Raw genomic sequence first — 17585 nt, 5'->3', positions numbered from 1 at the left:
AACTCAGTAAACTTTGGGGGGTTTAAGATTTTTATGCACACACAAATATTATATGTAAAAATGAGTCTTGAATCTTTTCAGTATAACAACAAAAACTCTTGAAAATTCCATCTGCCCACATTAAGAGGGAGAAACTGGGCACAGTTTCACAGAAAACAATAAAATGTATTTAATCACTTCATGTTTCCTGTCTTCTGACAGAGGATGCCTCCTGTTTCCTGGGAATGTCATATTAAAAAGCACAGGGCTTAGTGAAAACTTGGAAGATATTAAGGCAATGCTGTTAATCAAACAGTAAAGGGAATTTCAAGTGATATTTCAAATAAACTAGATAATGATAATCAGGCCAGACATTCCATTTATAATAGAAACAAAGGCAAAATCTTGACCACTTTCATCACACCCACAACCTTAAAAAAAAAAAACAAAAAAAAAAAAAACCCACCAAATCCTAAGTGTACTCTGATGTCAGCTTTGGCCTCTCATCTGAGAGATGTCAATAGCAGGGCTAAGTCACAGTGTTTGATGTGATGGGACATCTGCAAACAGTAACCAGACCATGCACAGACATCTCAGAAGAGCAGGCAGGCACTGAGGCAACTCCCCCCAAGGCCTGTGCCCTCCCATCTTCCTGTCCTGAGCTGAATGCCCCAGTGCAGTGCCTCGCAGCATATGGAGAGAAAAAATAGGTGTTTAACTCTAAAGGACTGCATGTTCAGCTGGCCAAGGGCTTCCTGACACAGCAGATCTCACCAGATGGTTGCTTTGTGGCAATACAGGAGCTGCCCCTTTTTTATCATGCCAGAAACAATCAGTCTGCCATCTCATTCCCCATCAAATTAGTGCCAGGAACATTTCCACCACTTACCAACCACTTTGTGACAAATATAACCCTTGACATTGATGGTGTGCATGTTTCATGGTTTGCAGAGGCCATCTATGAATTTGCAAAATTGCGAAATACAACTGCTGTATGAGAATTGCTCTGGAATTTTTTGTCACAAAATACAGAGAAAATACAGAGAAAATATAGAGAAAATTTTAAAACAAAATACTAAAGGAAAGGGGGCTGTGTCAAACTGCCAGATTTGTGTTTTAATAGATGTCTTTAAAGCCAGATACAGTTATATGAGTTTGCCAAAATTATTGTTTTCTCTGCAGCATGAAGATAAGTCTAAAGCTCACCACAGAAGCGCTGCAGATGGAGAAAAGACAAATATGGCAATAACAATTTTTATGGAACATATATTCCATAACTACAGAGTTTCTCTGACACTTTGTTTGGACACTTTCAACTCCCTGAGTCAATCCTCTATTTAGTCGCCCACACTAGAATCTTCCCTGGATTACAGCTTGGCTAATGCTTTAACTTTGTTTCTCTTCAGCCAGCCAGGAAAGTGGGGTTTCACACCTGGTTTCAGATATTGATACATGACTTAAGATTTATCATCACATCAGCTATTGGGAGCTCAGGGCAGCACTCAGAATGGCAGAAGGTGAAGGAAAACTCAAAAGAAGAAGTGCACTTCTACTCTCAAGGACCTCTGGGGAGGGAGAGACACCTTGATTTTGTTTTCTTGTATATAAACCCATTGCAAGAAATCCAGTACTTGACAGGTGGTTACTGTGGTATTTAGGAAGTTGCTACGTTGGACCTAGGTAAGAAACAATAAAATAACAAATTAACCCAATATCCCTAAGCCACCAAGGCTTGACCTGTGTAAATCAGCATTCTGTGGCTACATTTTATACTACTCGATACAAAGGGCTTTATTTAGAGAGTGAATTAAATCAGCCATGCTATTCTAAATTTACTGTGGTTTAATGTGCAGCAGCAGCAACCTTAATCTATTAAGAACAATTCCTGGCTGCAACTTGAACTCCCAGGTTTAATTAAGGAAATGAAATTTTCCCACTAATTCAGGTGCTTCTCCAGAGGAATTATGTGCATGTACAACAGCAGTAGATTCTGCCTAGATTTAGCTGCTCATTTCTCACACACGCACAGCAGTACTAGCTACTCCAAAGCCATGTGTGGGGGCAGTCAGGAAATTTGTTGTTGTATTTAAGCACTGTGGGGGATTTCCTTTCTTACCAGAAATCAGATGCAGACAGATATAGAATCAGCTGTGAACTGCTTCCTGGAATCCAAGGTCACTACAATGCAGTAGTTCACAGATACAACACCTTGTCCATGAACTCTTTGCACATGACAACCTTTGTCTGTCCCTTCTCAGCAACTGCAGTGTCAGCACTAATTAAGAGTTTAGTGTGAGTCAACTATTCTGGTTGCCATGTCAGGCCATGCTTCTCCTGATAGTGGTGTTTCACCCTCTACTTCAGCCTTTCCATTCTCTTCTGCCTGCTAAAGTTGTCTGGCTGGAAAATAACTTGTCAGGACAAAGAGATTCATTTTCAGACAGGTCAGTTCTCAGGGCTGGGTCACCACAGGGTGAAACGTTTGTGCTGCCAGAATGGAGGATGTGGGCTAGCATGGTTGGAGCTTGACAACTTCTACAGCAGCCAGAACTTTGTCTCAAGCAGACAGTGAAACTACAACTTTTGAAAAGTAATTGGCAATGAGGAGGCTCAAAAAGAAACAAGTGAGAGCTCCTGAATATCCTGTTTTACTGGTTGTATTCTCTCTCTATAGCACTACACTTGCTGCACTATCTCCCATGGGAGTCTCAAAGACAAACCACTGTTGGTTTGTGCAGCTCTTATGGCACAAAAATGAGGCATGGAATGGATACAGAGGTGCATATTAATATATGGGAAAATAAGAAAGAAACCAGGCTCCTGACTTTTCTGTATTTTCTTCTGTGCTTACACACACTCAGCCCTAATAAAACATTTGCTTGTGCTTAGCTTCACTAATTCTGTAGACATGATTAAAATACATTTCACAAGATGCTTTGCAATAATTTCCCTTTACTGCTCTAAGGATGCCAAGGCTGATACAATGATAAAAACCTACAGAGTTCTTAGTGCAACTTTATGCACACTGAGCATTTCTACTGGCAGGGGGACACGTCGCACAAACCACGACACTTAACAGCTCTGCCTATGGGCATCTGTAGTGCAACCCCCATGGGCAGGGATTCAATGCCATTTTAAACAAAAAATATAATGGGATTCTATTCAAAAGGAAGATCTGGTTTTGCAGGTAACATAAGAAGTAAAAGATTCTTAATAAAAATTCAGTAGGTAAACACAAAAAATGTTGCAAGAATACTGAAGATGACTTAGTGGGATTCTCAGTCCATTCAAGATATTTTAAAATAGGCTACCCAGAGCAGGACCTCCCACACCAAGCTGAGCTATCTGATAGATAATTGTCTTTTTTTTTATATTGCTCAGACTGTATGTTAACTTTGCTTTAAGAACACAAATACTGTTTTAACAACCTGACAGCATACAATTATGCAACAGAACCATCTTCAAGCAAAATGCAAAGTACTTATCATAAGTGATGAACATGCTACACAATGGGACCTGAAATACTTTGCTCAAGTACTCTTGTGTTCAACTTGATAATTATATAAATACAGCTGGCAAGCTTGCAGCAGAACATCAATTTATTTCAGAACATATTGTGTCTCTTCAAAGAACACAGTATCACAGAAACCTTACTGGTAGCCTCTTACGAAGCTACCCCAACCCTAAATGGTTCATCCTCTCTATTAAACAAGTTCTGCAGCCTTCCCATCCCCAGCTCTTTCAAGTTACTGTGACAAGCACCATCCACATTAGGAGTTCTTGCAGTGAATGTTAATTCAAAGCACAGGAGAGCATTAGTCATGCAGGACAGCCTCTTCAAGTTCTGCCAACACACTCAAGATATAGGTAATAAATCTGAGATTTTCTGGCTTCCCTTCTTCCTCCCACCTTCATGAAACACACACTCAACCACACTTCAAAAGTAACAGAAAGAAGCAGTGTTAGATACCCAAATTCTGCAAACATGTGTTGTTACTACACAAAAAACAACAGTCTGAGTCAAACAGAAAGAGAAAGCCTGTAGGTCTTACTCCATGAACTCCTGCTAACAGCACCTGTGCCACTATATGCTTCCCCATCACTGAAGGGCTCCTCATCAGAGTGTTTAAAGGCTGTACAACACACAAATTGGTTTGAGAAAAAGGAACACCCTGGGATTAATCCAGTAGAAGCAGGAAGACATAGTGGGCTTTGTGGATTTAAAGATGATTTAATGGTAGAGGAAAAGACTGGGAGAAAGCTAAATAAGGTGAAAATAAGGCAATAAGTTCTTTAAAGGTGATTCAATATAATAATTACACAAGCAGTTGAATGCTTCTTCATCAGAGACAAAGTAGCAAAATAATTTCACTGGTCATGATGCAGCAGAAAATAATTGATTTTCAATCACACTTGTTTGTTTTTGCATTTTAAAACAAAAAGTTGCATCTGGAGCTTAAGCATCATGTTTTCTCAAGAGTGTAACTCATTTATCAGCATAAATCCCATTTCTAAAAGCAATACAAGCACTTATAATTAATGAATGCCATTAAATTCGTGCACCATTTAGAACCACAAGTGCATCTGTTTTCTTTGTAAAAGAAAAATACCAACCCTGTAAGCTGAGTTTCCAAATTCCCAGGACTTTCTGGAAACTACTCACTCTACAAATGATTTGTGTGAAATAATAACAACCACCATAAAATGGCACACGTAGGATATTGTAATATTGACACTGCTAAGTGTAAAAAGGAACATAGAAAATCCTTCCAACTACATTTATACCTATTAATACTGCTGTGACTAAAATTTCTAAAAAGTCACTTGCAAACCCTTAGAAAAGGGTTTAGTCCATTTCTGTATAGAAATGTGATACCTTCTCACTCCTCCCAGAAGGTCAGAGAGATTCCCTTGGGAATCTAAGTGGTGGGACACATCTCCTATCTGCATGTGCAAAGGCCTCTGAAACCCAAGGGCTGAACTTAGGGGCTTGGTGTAACTTTGTATCACAGCATGCCTATCCTCCAGCTGCCCTGTGCCAAAAACTCCCTCCAGGGAATGCTCTCCTCACCTTCCACCTTATGCATCTTCTTCCACAAATGTTTCCAATTAGGCAAAACTCCTGGATATTTCTATCTGATACAAGTGGCACAGATCCAAAACATTTACTGCTCAGACTCCTCTTTATGGGAGGGTCAAAGCCAGCTTTGGGACAGTTCTACAGCGAAATTGTAAAGCCTGGAATTGGGAAATGGGTTCATTTGCCAATTTAGTTCAGATAAGCTTCTTCTGGAAAAGATGTAGGGGGTCCAAGACTTTACTTTGTTTCAAATTTTGGCATCTTTATAAAAATACCATGATGATTACATCATTTAAACAAAGAACTTCATTACAAGCACAGCAAAATGAAGATGTGAGAGTATTCAAGCAGCTTCTTAAGCCTATATAACAGGTTACATAGGTGATATGGAAGAGGAATTTACCAAATCACTCACCTTCTTCATCTGACACATCCAGGACCTCAGTCATTGTCTCGGGAACATTTAGCTTGTGCTTCTCTGTTACAGTCTGCAAAGACACAATCATCAGTCAGAGGAGCAAAGTTTACAGCAGGGCATTTTCAACAGACAGCAGTGGGACATGCTGAGGCACTTCATCACATGTTTCCCCTTCTCCTAACTTGCTTTTTCATCTTTATTCCAAGCTCCTATTCTTAGTGCTGCATAAGGTAACATTTCTTCTGGCAGAAAAGTACAATAATCTAAGATAATGAGCCGGTCAGAGAAATAAGATTTATTTATAAATGGTGCATGTAGAACAATTCAGCTCAATGTTTCCAAGATGATTTTAAAATGAATTAGGTAATGTCTACAGAAGAGCTTGAGAAAGTTGTATGGGGCATATGGAAATTATTAAATTGTAAAACATTTGGAAATGAAGTTATGAATGATGTGAAATTCCTCAGCTAAAAAAAGATGCAAAGGATTTACCCAGATCACTTGAAACATTTCTCCCCCCTCTCAGAAAAAGGTGACTACAGTGCATATTAATTATATCCCTTTCATAAATCATGTATATTCCCCCTAAGCACGTACACATCAGAGGGGAAAAAAAAGTTGTTTGAAGATCCTGAAACATCTTGTGCACCTAAAAGCTCAAAATATTGTGAATCAAACAAGTATGGACTGATGAATAGCGGGAGGATTCTGGTTAGACATAAGGGCAGGAATACACTGGGAGTTTGTTGGGGTTTTTACAACATAATATTAGCTTTATAAGTTCCCCAGGGGTGCTGAATTAAGAATGGGGACATCTTTTTAGCATCCAGATTCACATTGGAGAAGGAGATGAAGAACATAACAAGAGAAACTGTAGGAAGTGCAAGATGTGAAAAAGTTGTCTGGAGGGAACTCTTCAGTGTGCTAGGATACAGGGTTCAAAATGCCAAGGGCTTCAAAAGGAGCAGTGCTCAGAAATGCCTTGGTCAGGACCAACAAGCACCCATTTCCCTGGCTCCTCCCAGCGAGCTGGGGAGCTGCAGAGGGCAGCTGGCACACGGCCCTTAAGGAAGTGTGGGAGCAGAGGTGCCCCTCTGGCAGGGAGAGCAGGGCCAGGGGGCCACGTGTCTCTCTGAGAAACCCCTGTGAGGCAGCGCTCCCTCCCTGCTGCACACACCGCCTGTCGGGCATACACGAACACCACACGCAAAGGAGCCAAACATTTCATGGGAGGAATCATGAAATCAGCCAAACCCTGAGCCAACCAAACCCTTATGCAATATTCTTTTGGGAAAATGCCCGCTGATATCAAGCAGTGAAGTCAACAGCAGCTTTTGTTGCACAAAATTTGCTAGTTATTTCCTGATCCTGTTATGTACTTCTCTGTTTCTAACAAACTGAAAAAGCTTTCTCGCTTATTGTAAAATACTGCACTTTAACAAATAACTAAGTTACCAACTGTGTAATTACTTTGGAAATTAGTTTTACAAGTCTGCTTTATGTTTCTGAAATCTATTTAACTTTGACAGCAGTTCCAGTTTACCCTCCTGAGGTACAGGGAAAGAACAATGCCCTTTGCCTCAACTGGCAATCCTAATTAGGCTCCTAAATTCACTCTTCTTCCCCATGAGTAAAAACAACTCATTATTTCTGTTGCAGCAGAACACATGTTCAGGTCTGCAAATTAGTTTATATTCACCGAATGGCTCCACCACCAGGACTGGCTTTTCCCCTGTTTTCCCATGGCTTTCCTGGGATAGAAATGTCAGGCAGCAGTGGGGTGACAAGGCCAGCGATGACAGATGGGGAGGTGCTGTCATTCAGGTGGCACTGACTTTGTCTCTTCAACACCACAGTTAACAAGTGAGTTGAACAATCAGCTAAGTAAAAGCACGAGCTGCAGGTAGAGAGATCACTGTGCACATTTTTATCTCCCAGGTAACCAAGGTTTATGGACCACTACATCCATCTCTGTTCCTTAGGTTTTTACAGGCCTCCATATAAAAATCTGGTCTCTAAGGCTTGCAGATATTATCTATTTACAGGGAAGAAAGGATACTTTATTGCCTTCCTGGCTTTCCCATCAGTAAGAAAAAAATTACTTCATAATTTAACAATTGAAATAAAATTTGGAAAAAAGATTCAAAAGAGTGTGCATGCACATTACAGAACAAAAAAAAATCTTCACTGCCAATTTTGGAACACTGAACCCTGCAAGAATCATTAATTCTAATCCCAGCTACTTCTGTTGGGAATTAATGTTTTTAAAGGAACTTCTAGTGTGATATTAGAATTGTTTTAATTGATAGGCACATCAAATACTCTCAAAATTTAAAATCCATATCTAGCCCCAGGAATAGCCCACATGGAAAACTGCTCAGTGTGTATTTCTCAAACTCCCTGTGTTTAGTGAGAATTCCAGGATGGAGCTTACTTAAGGCTTCTGGATTTCAGCCTTTCATTGTAAGGCCAGACTTTCACTGGGTGCCATAGAATAATTCTAATACATAATTCAGGTATGTAAACCCATATATGCTTTCAGCAATGACTTACTCACAGCAGCATACTGCAAACAACCTGAAAGCTCCTCATATATTCATCTGTCCCCAGCAAGGCTCTGCTTGTTTGTATAAATGGCCCCAAACTTCAATGCACAGCAAACCTCTGAAAAACCAGTTTATTCTTATTTCCTATTGCCCTCTAGTCTTTCAGTAAAAAACGTGCACTTTAATCTCCCTATTGCTATATATTCACGTGGCTCCAACTAATAAGAGCACTAATGCAAATAAGAGAAAGATTTGCTCCAAGTTAGAGCAAAGAAAGGTTTTGGCACTGGAGATCTTTTCCTCATCTCAAGTGGCAGTGACTTGCATATCAATCACGCATGGGGCTGTGCAACATCCTCCTGCAGGCTCAGCCCAGCCTCACAGAACGAGGTAGCTATGGTGACAGCACCTTCTCTCAGGCTCAGCGCTGCCCTCAGCTCTGGCAACACCAGCCTCACCACCTGGGAACCTGACTGCAGGGAGCACCTGCTATTAGCCCTCCTTTGCAGGACTTGTTCTACATTATGTTTAATCAACATCCCCCCACCCCAAACTCCACCATTGCATACATCCCCCTAAGGTACAGGGGTTAGATGTATTCATAGCTGGAGAAGGTGAGTTATCGAGGGCTCCCACCTGACTTTGCAGACACACATCAAGAGTTCAGATTTCTCTTCTGTGTGAGCACTAAAGGTCAGCCCTGCAAGTAAGTTTCAGTACTCGATTCAGTCCTAAACCCATCAGGGATCTGGTAGAAAATACCATTAATCCTCAATGTTTAAAGTAATCTTTATCCAAAGTTAATAGCTCACATGTGTCTTTTTGTAGTGCAATTCCTATGATTTCCAAGATCTAACACTTACATGAGACAAGGTCCAAGGCTGCACAGTGAAACACAGTGGAAATGAGAAAGGAAATTACTGCTTTTATCAAACAAAAAATTAAAAACCTGTGCTAGGACACAGTACAGAATATGTGACAGAGGTGTCCTCTGAAGCTTAAAAATATAAGAACTAAAGTTTCTCAAAACAATTTCCCTAGATTTTATTTTCCTAAACCTCTGATTAGATACATAGGTGTTTATGCACGTACATGTGTGATGTGCTGTATGATTAAACAAGAACATGAAGTAATAACAACAGAGACACACAGTCTTTATTAAGAGACTTCTGGAATTACGCCAGAATTCCTCCTCCAAACCTGACTCAGCCTGATCTTTGCAGGTCATTAATAAATTATGACTCATTCCATTTGTAACCTTATGCCATATTATCTTTATTGCATCTTCCTTGGTTCATATCAAGTGGGATTTGTTGTCAGCATGCAACAAAATCAAAATTATATTTCCATTTCTTTATAAGTGACTTTGGACTTCTCCTATTCTAACCCTCTTCACAACTGAGCAGTGGCATCTTTTTAGTAATCTATGGATTTTTACAGCTCTGAGCTCCTAAACGTCATCTAGAGCTGATGGGGTTTCTAGACTGCTAATCTTGCATTAAAAAAAGAAAAAACCTAAACCAAATAAAATGAAAAAGCATCACCTTGCAGCAGTGTTTCAAGATAAATGCAGTAACCAAGACTTAAATAAAATCTAATTTCTTTAATTATGCACTATTTCTAATGTTCTCCCTTCCTACCTGATATGGTATTTGTAGATGGGAGGTAAAAGTGTAAGAAGGGAAAACCTTCTCCTCTCAAGATGTCCAAATGGATCAGCTTTTCCTGGCTTAAAGCTACAGTACCACCTTGCTGATGTTCAGCACACACCACTCATGAGCCCTGATGTCAAAACACAGACTCCAAGAGTGTGGGGCACTGGGAGGACTGAGCCCATAAGGAAAGATTCCTATGCCTTGTGGAAAACAGGATCTGTTTGAACTGGAAGTGACTTGAGTAAGAAGATGATGGATGTGATTCACAGCCATCCAGTGAGCATCATCAGGCTTGGCTCCAGGCCATGGCTGGTGCGGTCCAAATGTAGAGATGCTGCAAGGACTGAGCCTCAGGAGGTGTCAAAAGTGTGGAGATGTAAGGCCAGATGGGAAAGGAGAGGTGAAAACACAAACAGAGAAATGGCAGGATCTTAACAACAACGCACAAACTTCAGGAAAGTTTGGGTTTGCAGCTCAGATCCAGGTCTAGAAACAAGTTTCACTCTGAATTGTTAATTTCCATCGGTGTGAACACAGATTTGGTTCCCTAGCTCAGGGGAGCTGTTGCCTTGCAGACACTTTCCACATGCCTATAAGATACACTCAAAGCACTGTAGCAAAAATGCAACGGAAAGGGAAGGGAAGGGGAGGGGGGGAGCTAAAACTCCCAAAACAAAACAGAAAAGAGATGCACGGAGAGCCTGAGGGAAGAGCAGAAAGACAGCACTCTGAGTAAAGAAGAGCCACATCTGAATGCACGTGCAACTCACAGTTGTGGTGGTGGTGATCTCCTCTGTGACAACCTTCAGCGTATCGACCACAGAGATGTATCCCAGGCGCCTGGCGATGGCTAAGGCTGTGTTACCATTCTGAAGGGAACAGAGAGGGGGAGAGCGCTGAGAGAGAGGGAGGATTGTGATGTGAGCCAATGAGATCACTCTCCACGCTGCATGAGCCAGCATTTCCATCCAAAACAAGGCACAGCCTAGGAAAATCACGGCTTTTTACCGTTACATCTGACTCTGTCTTTGTAACTTCTTTAAGACTATAGCCCCAATTGCCATGGTAACACAACACACTTACATCTGCCAGCCATTCCAAATACTACAGCGCTGTATGGTTTAACCCTTCAGGGCTCACATTTCACTCTGCAGCCTGGCTTGCCTGCATAAGTCTGGGGGGGGTTATTTTGCAGAAATACTCTTCCAGAAAGTAAAAAGTATTTTCACTTTTTACAGTTTCACTCCCCGTTGAAGCTGTTACACCTTGACCAGGTACAATTGCTTATCAGGGGAATACAAAATTACAGCTGAGATGATCACATATACTCCTATTCCTCCACACAACAAAAATGTACTTCCATTAAAAGTTCACAAAAGCTAATGATTTAACAAATACAAGCCACAAAAGGCTTGAAGGTGAAGAATATAGTTCCATTTAAATACATTTATTTGCAGTTTGACTATTCATACCATATAGAGACAGGTCATTCATCAAAAGGACACTAAAATAATTTAACAAGAGTTTTAGGCTTATTCATCACCATTTCATCTCCTGGAACACTGGCAGTCCACAGTCCCCATGTCACTGAGCTTGGAGAGGGGAGGAAGGGATGTGTTCCATGGTTCTTTGTAAAGGGTTCTACACAGAATTGTTCCATGCTCTTTTGCACTGAACCAAGGGACAACATGCTGGTCTCCTGAGGAATCATGGACTGTCACTGTACCACTCTTTGCAAGAGAAATGATTTCTCTTGTGACCCCATTGCACCATGGGCAGGGTTCATCAGCCTGTGGCCCTCTCTTCTTCAGCAACAACTTCAGTTATCTATAATTTAAATTCTTCTGTATTAGTCTAGCTCAGCCACCCTGAAGCAATACAGAGTTTGTGGATCAGCACACAAAATGAACAGATTAGCATCTTCACAGCACAAATAATTTGACTGTTACTTCACTTGCACATTAGGTGCTCATCCACCACTCTCATATCTCCCTGCCAGATGTCTCACGTTGAAATTTTCTCTTATCTCAAGCTAGAGGTTGCTCTGTGTGGACAAGGACAGAGAGAGTATCTGAGGAAGCAGCCAACTGTGCAGCAAAGACACATCCTTAAGGCTGCTTGGACTTGGGTTAGACCTGGGCATGACAGCCCCAGTGTGAGGACTGAAATCAAGTCAAGCGACCCTCAGCAAACACCCCAAACAGAGGGAGAGTTTAACTGAGCAGCCCCAGAAGCTGACTGCAGTGGTCTCTCACTTGATGATCCAGTGCACAAACGGGGATTTTGGATAACTTTCACACAAGATTATTCCACCTGATTGTTCCAGGACCAAAAATGGTGCCACTGCTGATTTAAGCACACACACTGAAGGCATATGGAAAACTGATCTGCTCTGGGGAATGAGAGGAGTTTTGGACACTCTGGCAGTGTTCTAATGATTACCCAATTAGAGGTGACTAGTAACAACATCAACGTGAAATAGGACAGTCACATTCCTGGCTGGCAGACTGCAGAGAATGAGCTGTGCCAGGAGCTATTGATGTTCTTTGAGGAGGTATTCACTTCACTGAGTTCACTGAGGTGAACTCAACTAAAAACCTGAAACCAATTCAGGGGATTGAGGGACAGAAACCTGGGTCTAAATTAAAAAACAAACAAACAAACAAAACAAAAACCCACCACCAGGTTCTGAACTGCCCTTGATTTTTAAGGAAAACTCCTTCTGGAGGTATCAATTTCCAGAGAGAAGTGTTGAAGTGGAGGGAAAGAGCCTGGCACAGAAGCTATGGCCAGCCTGATCTTACAGCTCAGGAATCTGCTTCTCCACCTCACGTTTAGCTTAGTGCACACTTAGGTCAGATGTGAACAACCTTGGATAAGGAAGAGCAGAGGAAATTACATTTCCACATCTGACGACCAGCTGTATGAGGAATACTTTCACCAAAATAACGGCCTGCTCGCGAGCCCTAAGGAAGGCAAGGAAAGAACTGTCCATGGGAACAAGCTGGCAGTGGCAATCAGCCTTACCGTGGTGATGGCGTTGGGCTTGGCCCCGTGCTGCAGCAGAACGTTGATGATGTGAGTGTGGCCTTGCTGAGCAGCCTGGTGCAGAGGGGTGTACCCATTCTGTTATCCACGGCAGTGACAGCAAAGGAAGGAAACAACAAGAACCAATCATTAGATCAGACATTTCACTTTGCTTCCTTCTGAGATATTTCAAACCTAAATCATGACACCAATTGACCCAAAAATAATAAACCTGCAATAATAGTAATTCTCCTTCCCCAGATTAATGGAAATATAAAGGAAGGTAATATACTCATTCAAAAATAATTTCTCTCACAATAAAAAAAAAAATCTATGAAAAGACATTTCTGCCCCATTTTCTAAACCAGAGGAAGCAACAATGTGGAACAGCAAAGTTAAAGGGACATGTTGAGGGCATAGAATCATAGCTGAGGCAGAGAACATTCCTCTTCCTCTCACATCCTCCTTTTCAACAGAGGGCCCAAGATTTGCCTTTAAAATATCTGAGTCTATTAAAAAACACATCATTTTTAACAGCAATGATTAAAGCCTGTTTGCTTTTTAGAAAGCTAACAACATATACCTATTACAAATGTCAATCAAGTTTATCTTCACTTTGCCTCCAAAAGGCTGGACCAAGATGTAATTACACTTAGGAATTTGTACAGCGTGTCTGCCTTAATAAACAGGCTTAGTTCAAGATACTCATCCGCTCCAGCGGTTTGTTCTCGTGTCACACAAAACAGAAACATAACCAAAGAGTGCTTAAGCTGGCTGATCTGAGATGGTATTGTGTGAGCCCAGTCAGGCAATTGATTTACAAAATTATTCATAATTAGCTTTGAAAGCAAGCAGAGAAGAAACTGGAAGAAAACCTTGGGGTGATCGCACTGCACACTTAGGTAAAGCCTGGGGCAGGCTCTGAAAATGAGAGTAATCTCTGCTGCAAACAAACAGATGCCAGTAATGCTTTGCACTGCTAATTAGAAGGTGATAATCCACAACTGTTACAGTTCTTATACTGGCAACATATACAGTTCTTATATGTGTGGACAGCTAAGAACTACTGCTTACTGTAGGTTCTAGTGGAAAGCAGATTCACCATCTTTGTTTGAATAGTGTACTCCTTCAAAAACAGAAGCCGTGTGTTCCTTACACAAAGCATTGTGCAGGCTTTCTCCAGTGAAAGCCCTAGCTGCAACAGGCGTTATTCATTCTTTAACATGCCTATCCTGAATCCAGGATTTATTCTTTAAACTGAGTGCACAACACCAGTTGACAGATTGCCGGTATTTTTAGTGGTCCCTAGGTGTGAGATTGTGGAGAACTGCTTCCTGATACAAACTTGCTAACTAAATGAAACTATTCTAAATAAGTAAAATACCTGGGTGAATGGAATCATCATCTGTCCCAGTGGTCCTTTAATCAAGAAGAGAGACCTAATTCTAAAGACACAATTTTGTCTGTCCCTTGAGTTAGCCTCCAAATACCTCAGCTGAATGTCTTGGCAGCTATAGTTTGGATCCAGCTAGTGTCTGCTTCACTAATTCTCATCAGCTGTTTTTCTAGCAGTGTCGCCTGTCCTTCTGGAATCCCTGAGTTTAGCCCATTGATTTTGGGTGATCCCATGAGGGATGGGCCAGAATCATTAATTTATTTACTCGGATTTTTCTTACTACATTGAGTTGTGACCACTGCTACAAAATACTTTGAGATTTTATAATAATAACTTTGAGAAATTAATCATGCCATAGGTCACAGCAGGGGACAGGGGAGCTGACCAGAGGAACAAGTAAACTACAAGCCAATGATTTTGATGGGATTTTCAAGACACTCTCAGTGGGCCGCTTCCTGTTGGTCCCAAGACATCCAGCTTGACTCCAGCAGCCAGGAATTGCCTGAAGTCACCTTTAACCAAGCTGGAGCCCTACAGTTCCTGAGTTTGCCTTTTCTTTCTGATAACGGCGATGTGATGATTTCTGGGCTGCAACACACCACGGCTGCCATCAGGACCTCTCTTTGTATTCTCAGCAGATACACAGCTTTTACTACAAAATGCATCCCATTCAGCTGGTGTGCCCACCAGTTTATCCCTGGAGAAAATGTTGAATTCAGTGGGCTTTGTTCTGACTGTGGCTTTAGGCAGTCAGGCCCATTTCAGTGTATCTGGTCAGATTTCAGCATAGCCAGATTCCCCTCAGGAAACCCCAAACTCTCCTTGAGTAATCCACATTCCCTTACCACAGCTGCTTCCTCTCCCAGAGTCATCCCACCCACACACTGAACAGCGGTAACTCTTCCCACTCTTCTCCCAGTTATTGGAGAGAACTGGCATCACCCTGAAAGTGTCTGAATTGTTACTTGCTAATTTGGCAGCACAGTGGTATTACAGTGGTGTAAACCATATGGAAATGAGATCAGGAACAAACTTTCATTTGTTAGTTTGCAAGTAATAAGAAAAACCAATGACATAGATTGTCTGTGTTGTTTTTTCATACCAACAGATTTATCTGGCTTTTCTTTCCTGAACACCACACCATGAGATGGAGCAGACAGAGGGCATTCCATTACAGCTACCACATGTCGACACCTCCCATGCCATGGTCAGAGCTCCCAAGGGAAAAAGCACGTATGCCACGTAGGAGTGCTGTGTTACCATGTTCAGAATAAAGAGCAAAAGCAAAGCAATGGAAAATTCTTTACCTTTGTTTTAGCATTGACATTTGCTCCGTGCTTGAGGAGAAAATTCACCATTTTGATGTTTCCATAGTGACAGGCCACAATTAAAGGTGTATAACCAAGCTACAGGAGGAGAACAAAGAAGTAAAACTGCAAGCTCAGTGGAACATTCCTTGGACAAGGACAGCACCCTTTGGCACGCTGCAGACAGCAGCCACTCCATGATTTACCTTTGTCTGAGCATCCTGGTTCGCACCGTGTTTGGTGAGTATCTCGGCTACGTTCACTTTATCCTCTTGAGCTGCAAGGTGCAAGGATGTCAGTCCAGCCTGGAGACGGAATATAACAGGTAAGTAAACAAACAGATGAAAGTAAGACTAAAACCCTACTTTACATAAGGAAAAAATCTAGACTTCCCCACTTCCTCATCTATAAACACAATCAGACCCTAACTACAGCTTCTGAGCATGGGTGGTGGTTTTAAACAAAGTAGAGTTGATGTTGCTCCTGTTCCAGCTGACAAGCAGCTCCAAAACAATTGCATCACCAAAACTGTAGAGGAAAACTTTAAGGCGTGAATGCTCACAATTGGCTACAATAATGTAATTTGGGAAGCCCATTAATAAAATGTGCTTCCCACTCCTCAGACAGAAAGAGGAACCTTGACAGCTGCAGGCACGAGCCAGATGAAGACATGAACTCCAGAAATAGATCCCACTCAATTGCCAGGGAAAAGGATGCAGCCTTTAACTGACAGCTCACTGTGATCACGTGCAGTGCTTTCCCATGAACAAGGCACTGAACAAATCTTGTATAAGAAATTAAAATCTCCTTGTTTCTATTAGCAGAGTATAGAGATACCAGCCTTCTACTCTAACTTGTATGAGCAGAAGCTGCAGGCTTTTCACCTGCATAAATAAGATTTGCATCTATCCCTGGATAAACCCAGTGGCCAATGAAGTTTTACAGTAATGGTTTGGGGTTTTTTTTGATGACCTTGTTCTCTGTACAAAAGCTGTTGGGCACAAGAATTGAAAAAGATTTGGAAAGGTCTTCCATAGAATTTTTCTTAGTCTGCTCCAGTAATATGATTGTTTTCTTATTTGCCAGAGAAAGTAAATTTCTTCACTTACCACTGATGGATAGAGACATGCAGAAATGAGCCTGGTGAGAGCACTGAATTATTTCAGACTGGAGCTCTCGGGTTTCTGGCACGGGCTGTTAAACCCACCCACAGACAAGAATGCTGCATCTTACTGGATATTCCCACCCATAATATGTGGTTTTCAATTGTGAGTTACCTTTGTTGCCACGTGGATGTTGGATCCCTTCTCCAAAAGCAAAGTCACCATGTCAGTGTGACCTTCCTGGGAGGCTAAATGAAGTGGGGTGACTCCCTGCTTGGTCAAGATGTTGGTCTCAGCCCCGTAGTTCAACAGAGTGGTAGCTATCTGCATCTGGTTTTTCTTGCAGCGATATGCAGAGGGGTGTATCCATTCTGAAACCCGGCAGGGAAAAAAGGGAAAATAAAGTTACCACAACAGCCATGTAAACCTAAGAAGTCAGGCACCATAAAACAGTATTATTTGATGCTATGCCTGCTATTAGAGACGAGAGTTCATTGCATTTTCAAGGCCAGACATGTCCCGCGTGGCCCTGCTGTTGTGTTGCTTTGTCCATCTGTCATTTTCGCTGCCTAAACCAGAACAAAGCCAGCCCTCACCAGGATGGGAAGGGCTGTTTCACCAATACCTTCAATTTAGCCCAAGTTCAACACCTACATTTTCTACAACCAATGTTGCAAATAATCCCTTTTGACTGGTGAGTGACATTGCCCATGATGACTGATGGGTGAACACCCTTCATCACATTATGCTTTTTCAGAGCACGTGAGTAGAGATGTGTTTGCATATGAAATTTTGATACACGTGTCAGTCACAGACTGGAAACAGCAATGGGGTGGAATGTTTTTGTGATTGAATTAATCATTTAGGCACAGAAGAATATAATTTTCTGGAAATAAGGCAACATCCTAATTGCCTTATAACACATCATGAGGGAAAAATACCAGGTGCCAGCACACAGGTCCTGTGGTGGGTGCTTGGTTGGGTTGTCCTGTGGTTCTTTTGCAGTGTTTTTTTAAGTGGGAAGTTTCCCAAACTACCCTGCTTTCCACACACTGCCATGGAAACCACATTCCC

General features: G+C 41.6%; 1 protein-coding gene across 1 annotated transcript in view; it reads right to left on the bottom strand.

The window, feature by feature from the left end:
- The window catches only part of ANK2 (ankyrin 2), a 148757-nt gene that overhangs the window by 54119 nt on the left and 77053 nt on the right, over positions 1-17585 (bottom strand). Inside the window, 7 exon segments of the mRNA XM_050973712.1 lie at positions 5475-5547; positions 10449-10547; positions 12706-12804; positions 15409-15507; positions 15615-15713; positions 16686-16855; positions 16858-16882. Of these exon segments, the coding sequence (XP_050829669.1) occupies positions 5475-5547; positions 10449-10547; positions 12706-12804; positions 15409-15507; positions 15615-15713; positions 16686-16855; positions 16858-16882 (664 nt within the window).

The sequence above is a fragment of the Serinus canaria genome, chromosome 4, assembly GCF_022539315.1.
Source record: "Serinus canaria isolate serCan28SL12 chromosome 4, serCan2020, whole genome shotgun sequence".
In the NCBI taxonomy this organism is placed as follows: Eukaryota; Metazoa; Chordata; class Aves; order Passeriformes; family Fringillidae; genus Serinus; species Serinus canaria.
The sequence above is the reverse complement of the archived record's forward strand: the minus strand, read 5'-3'. Positions and strand labels throughout refer to the sequence as shown.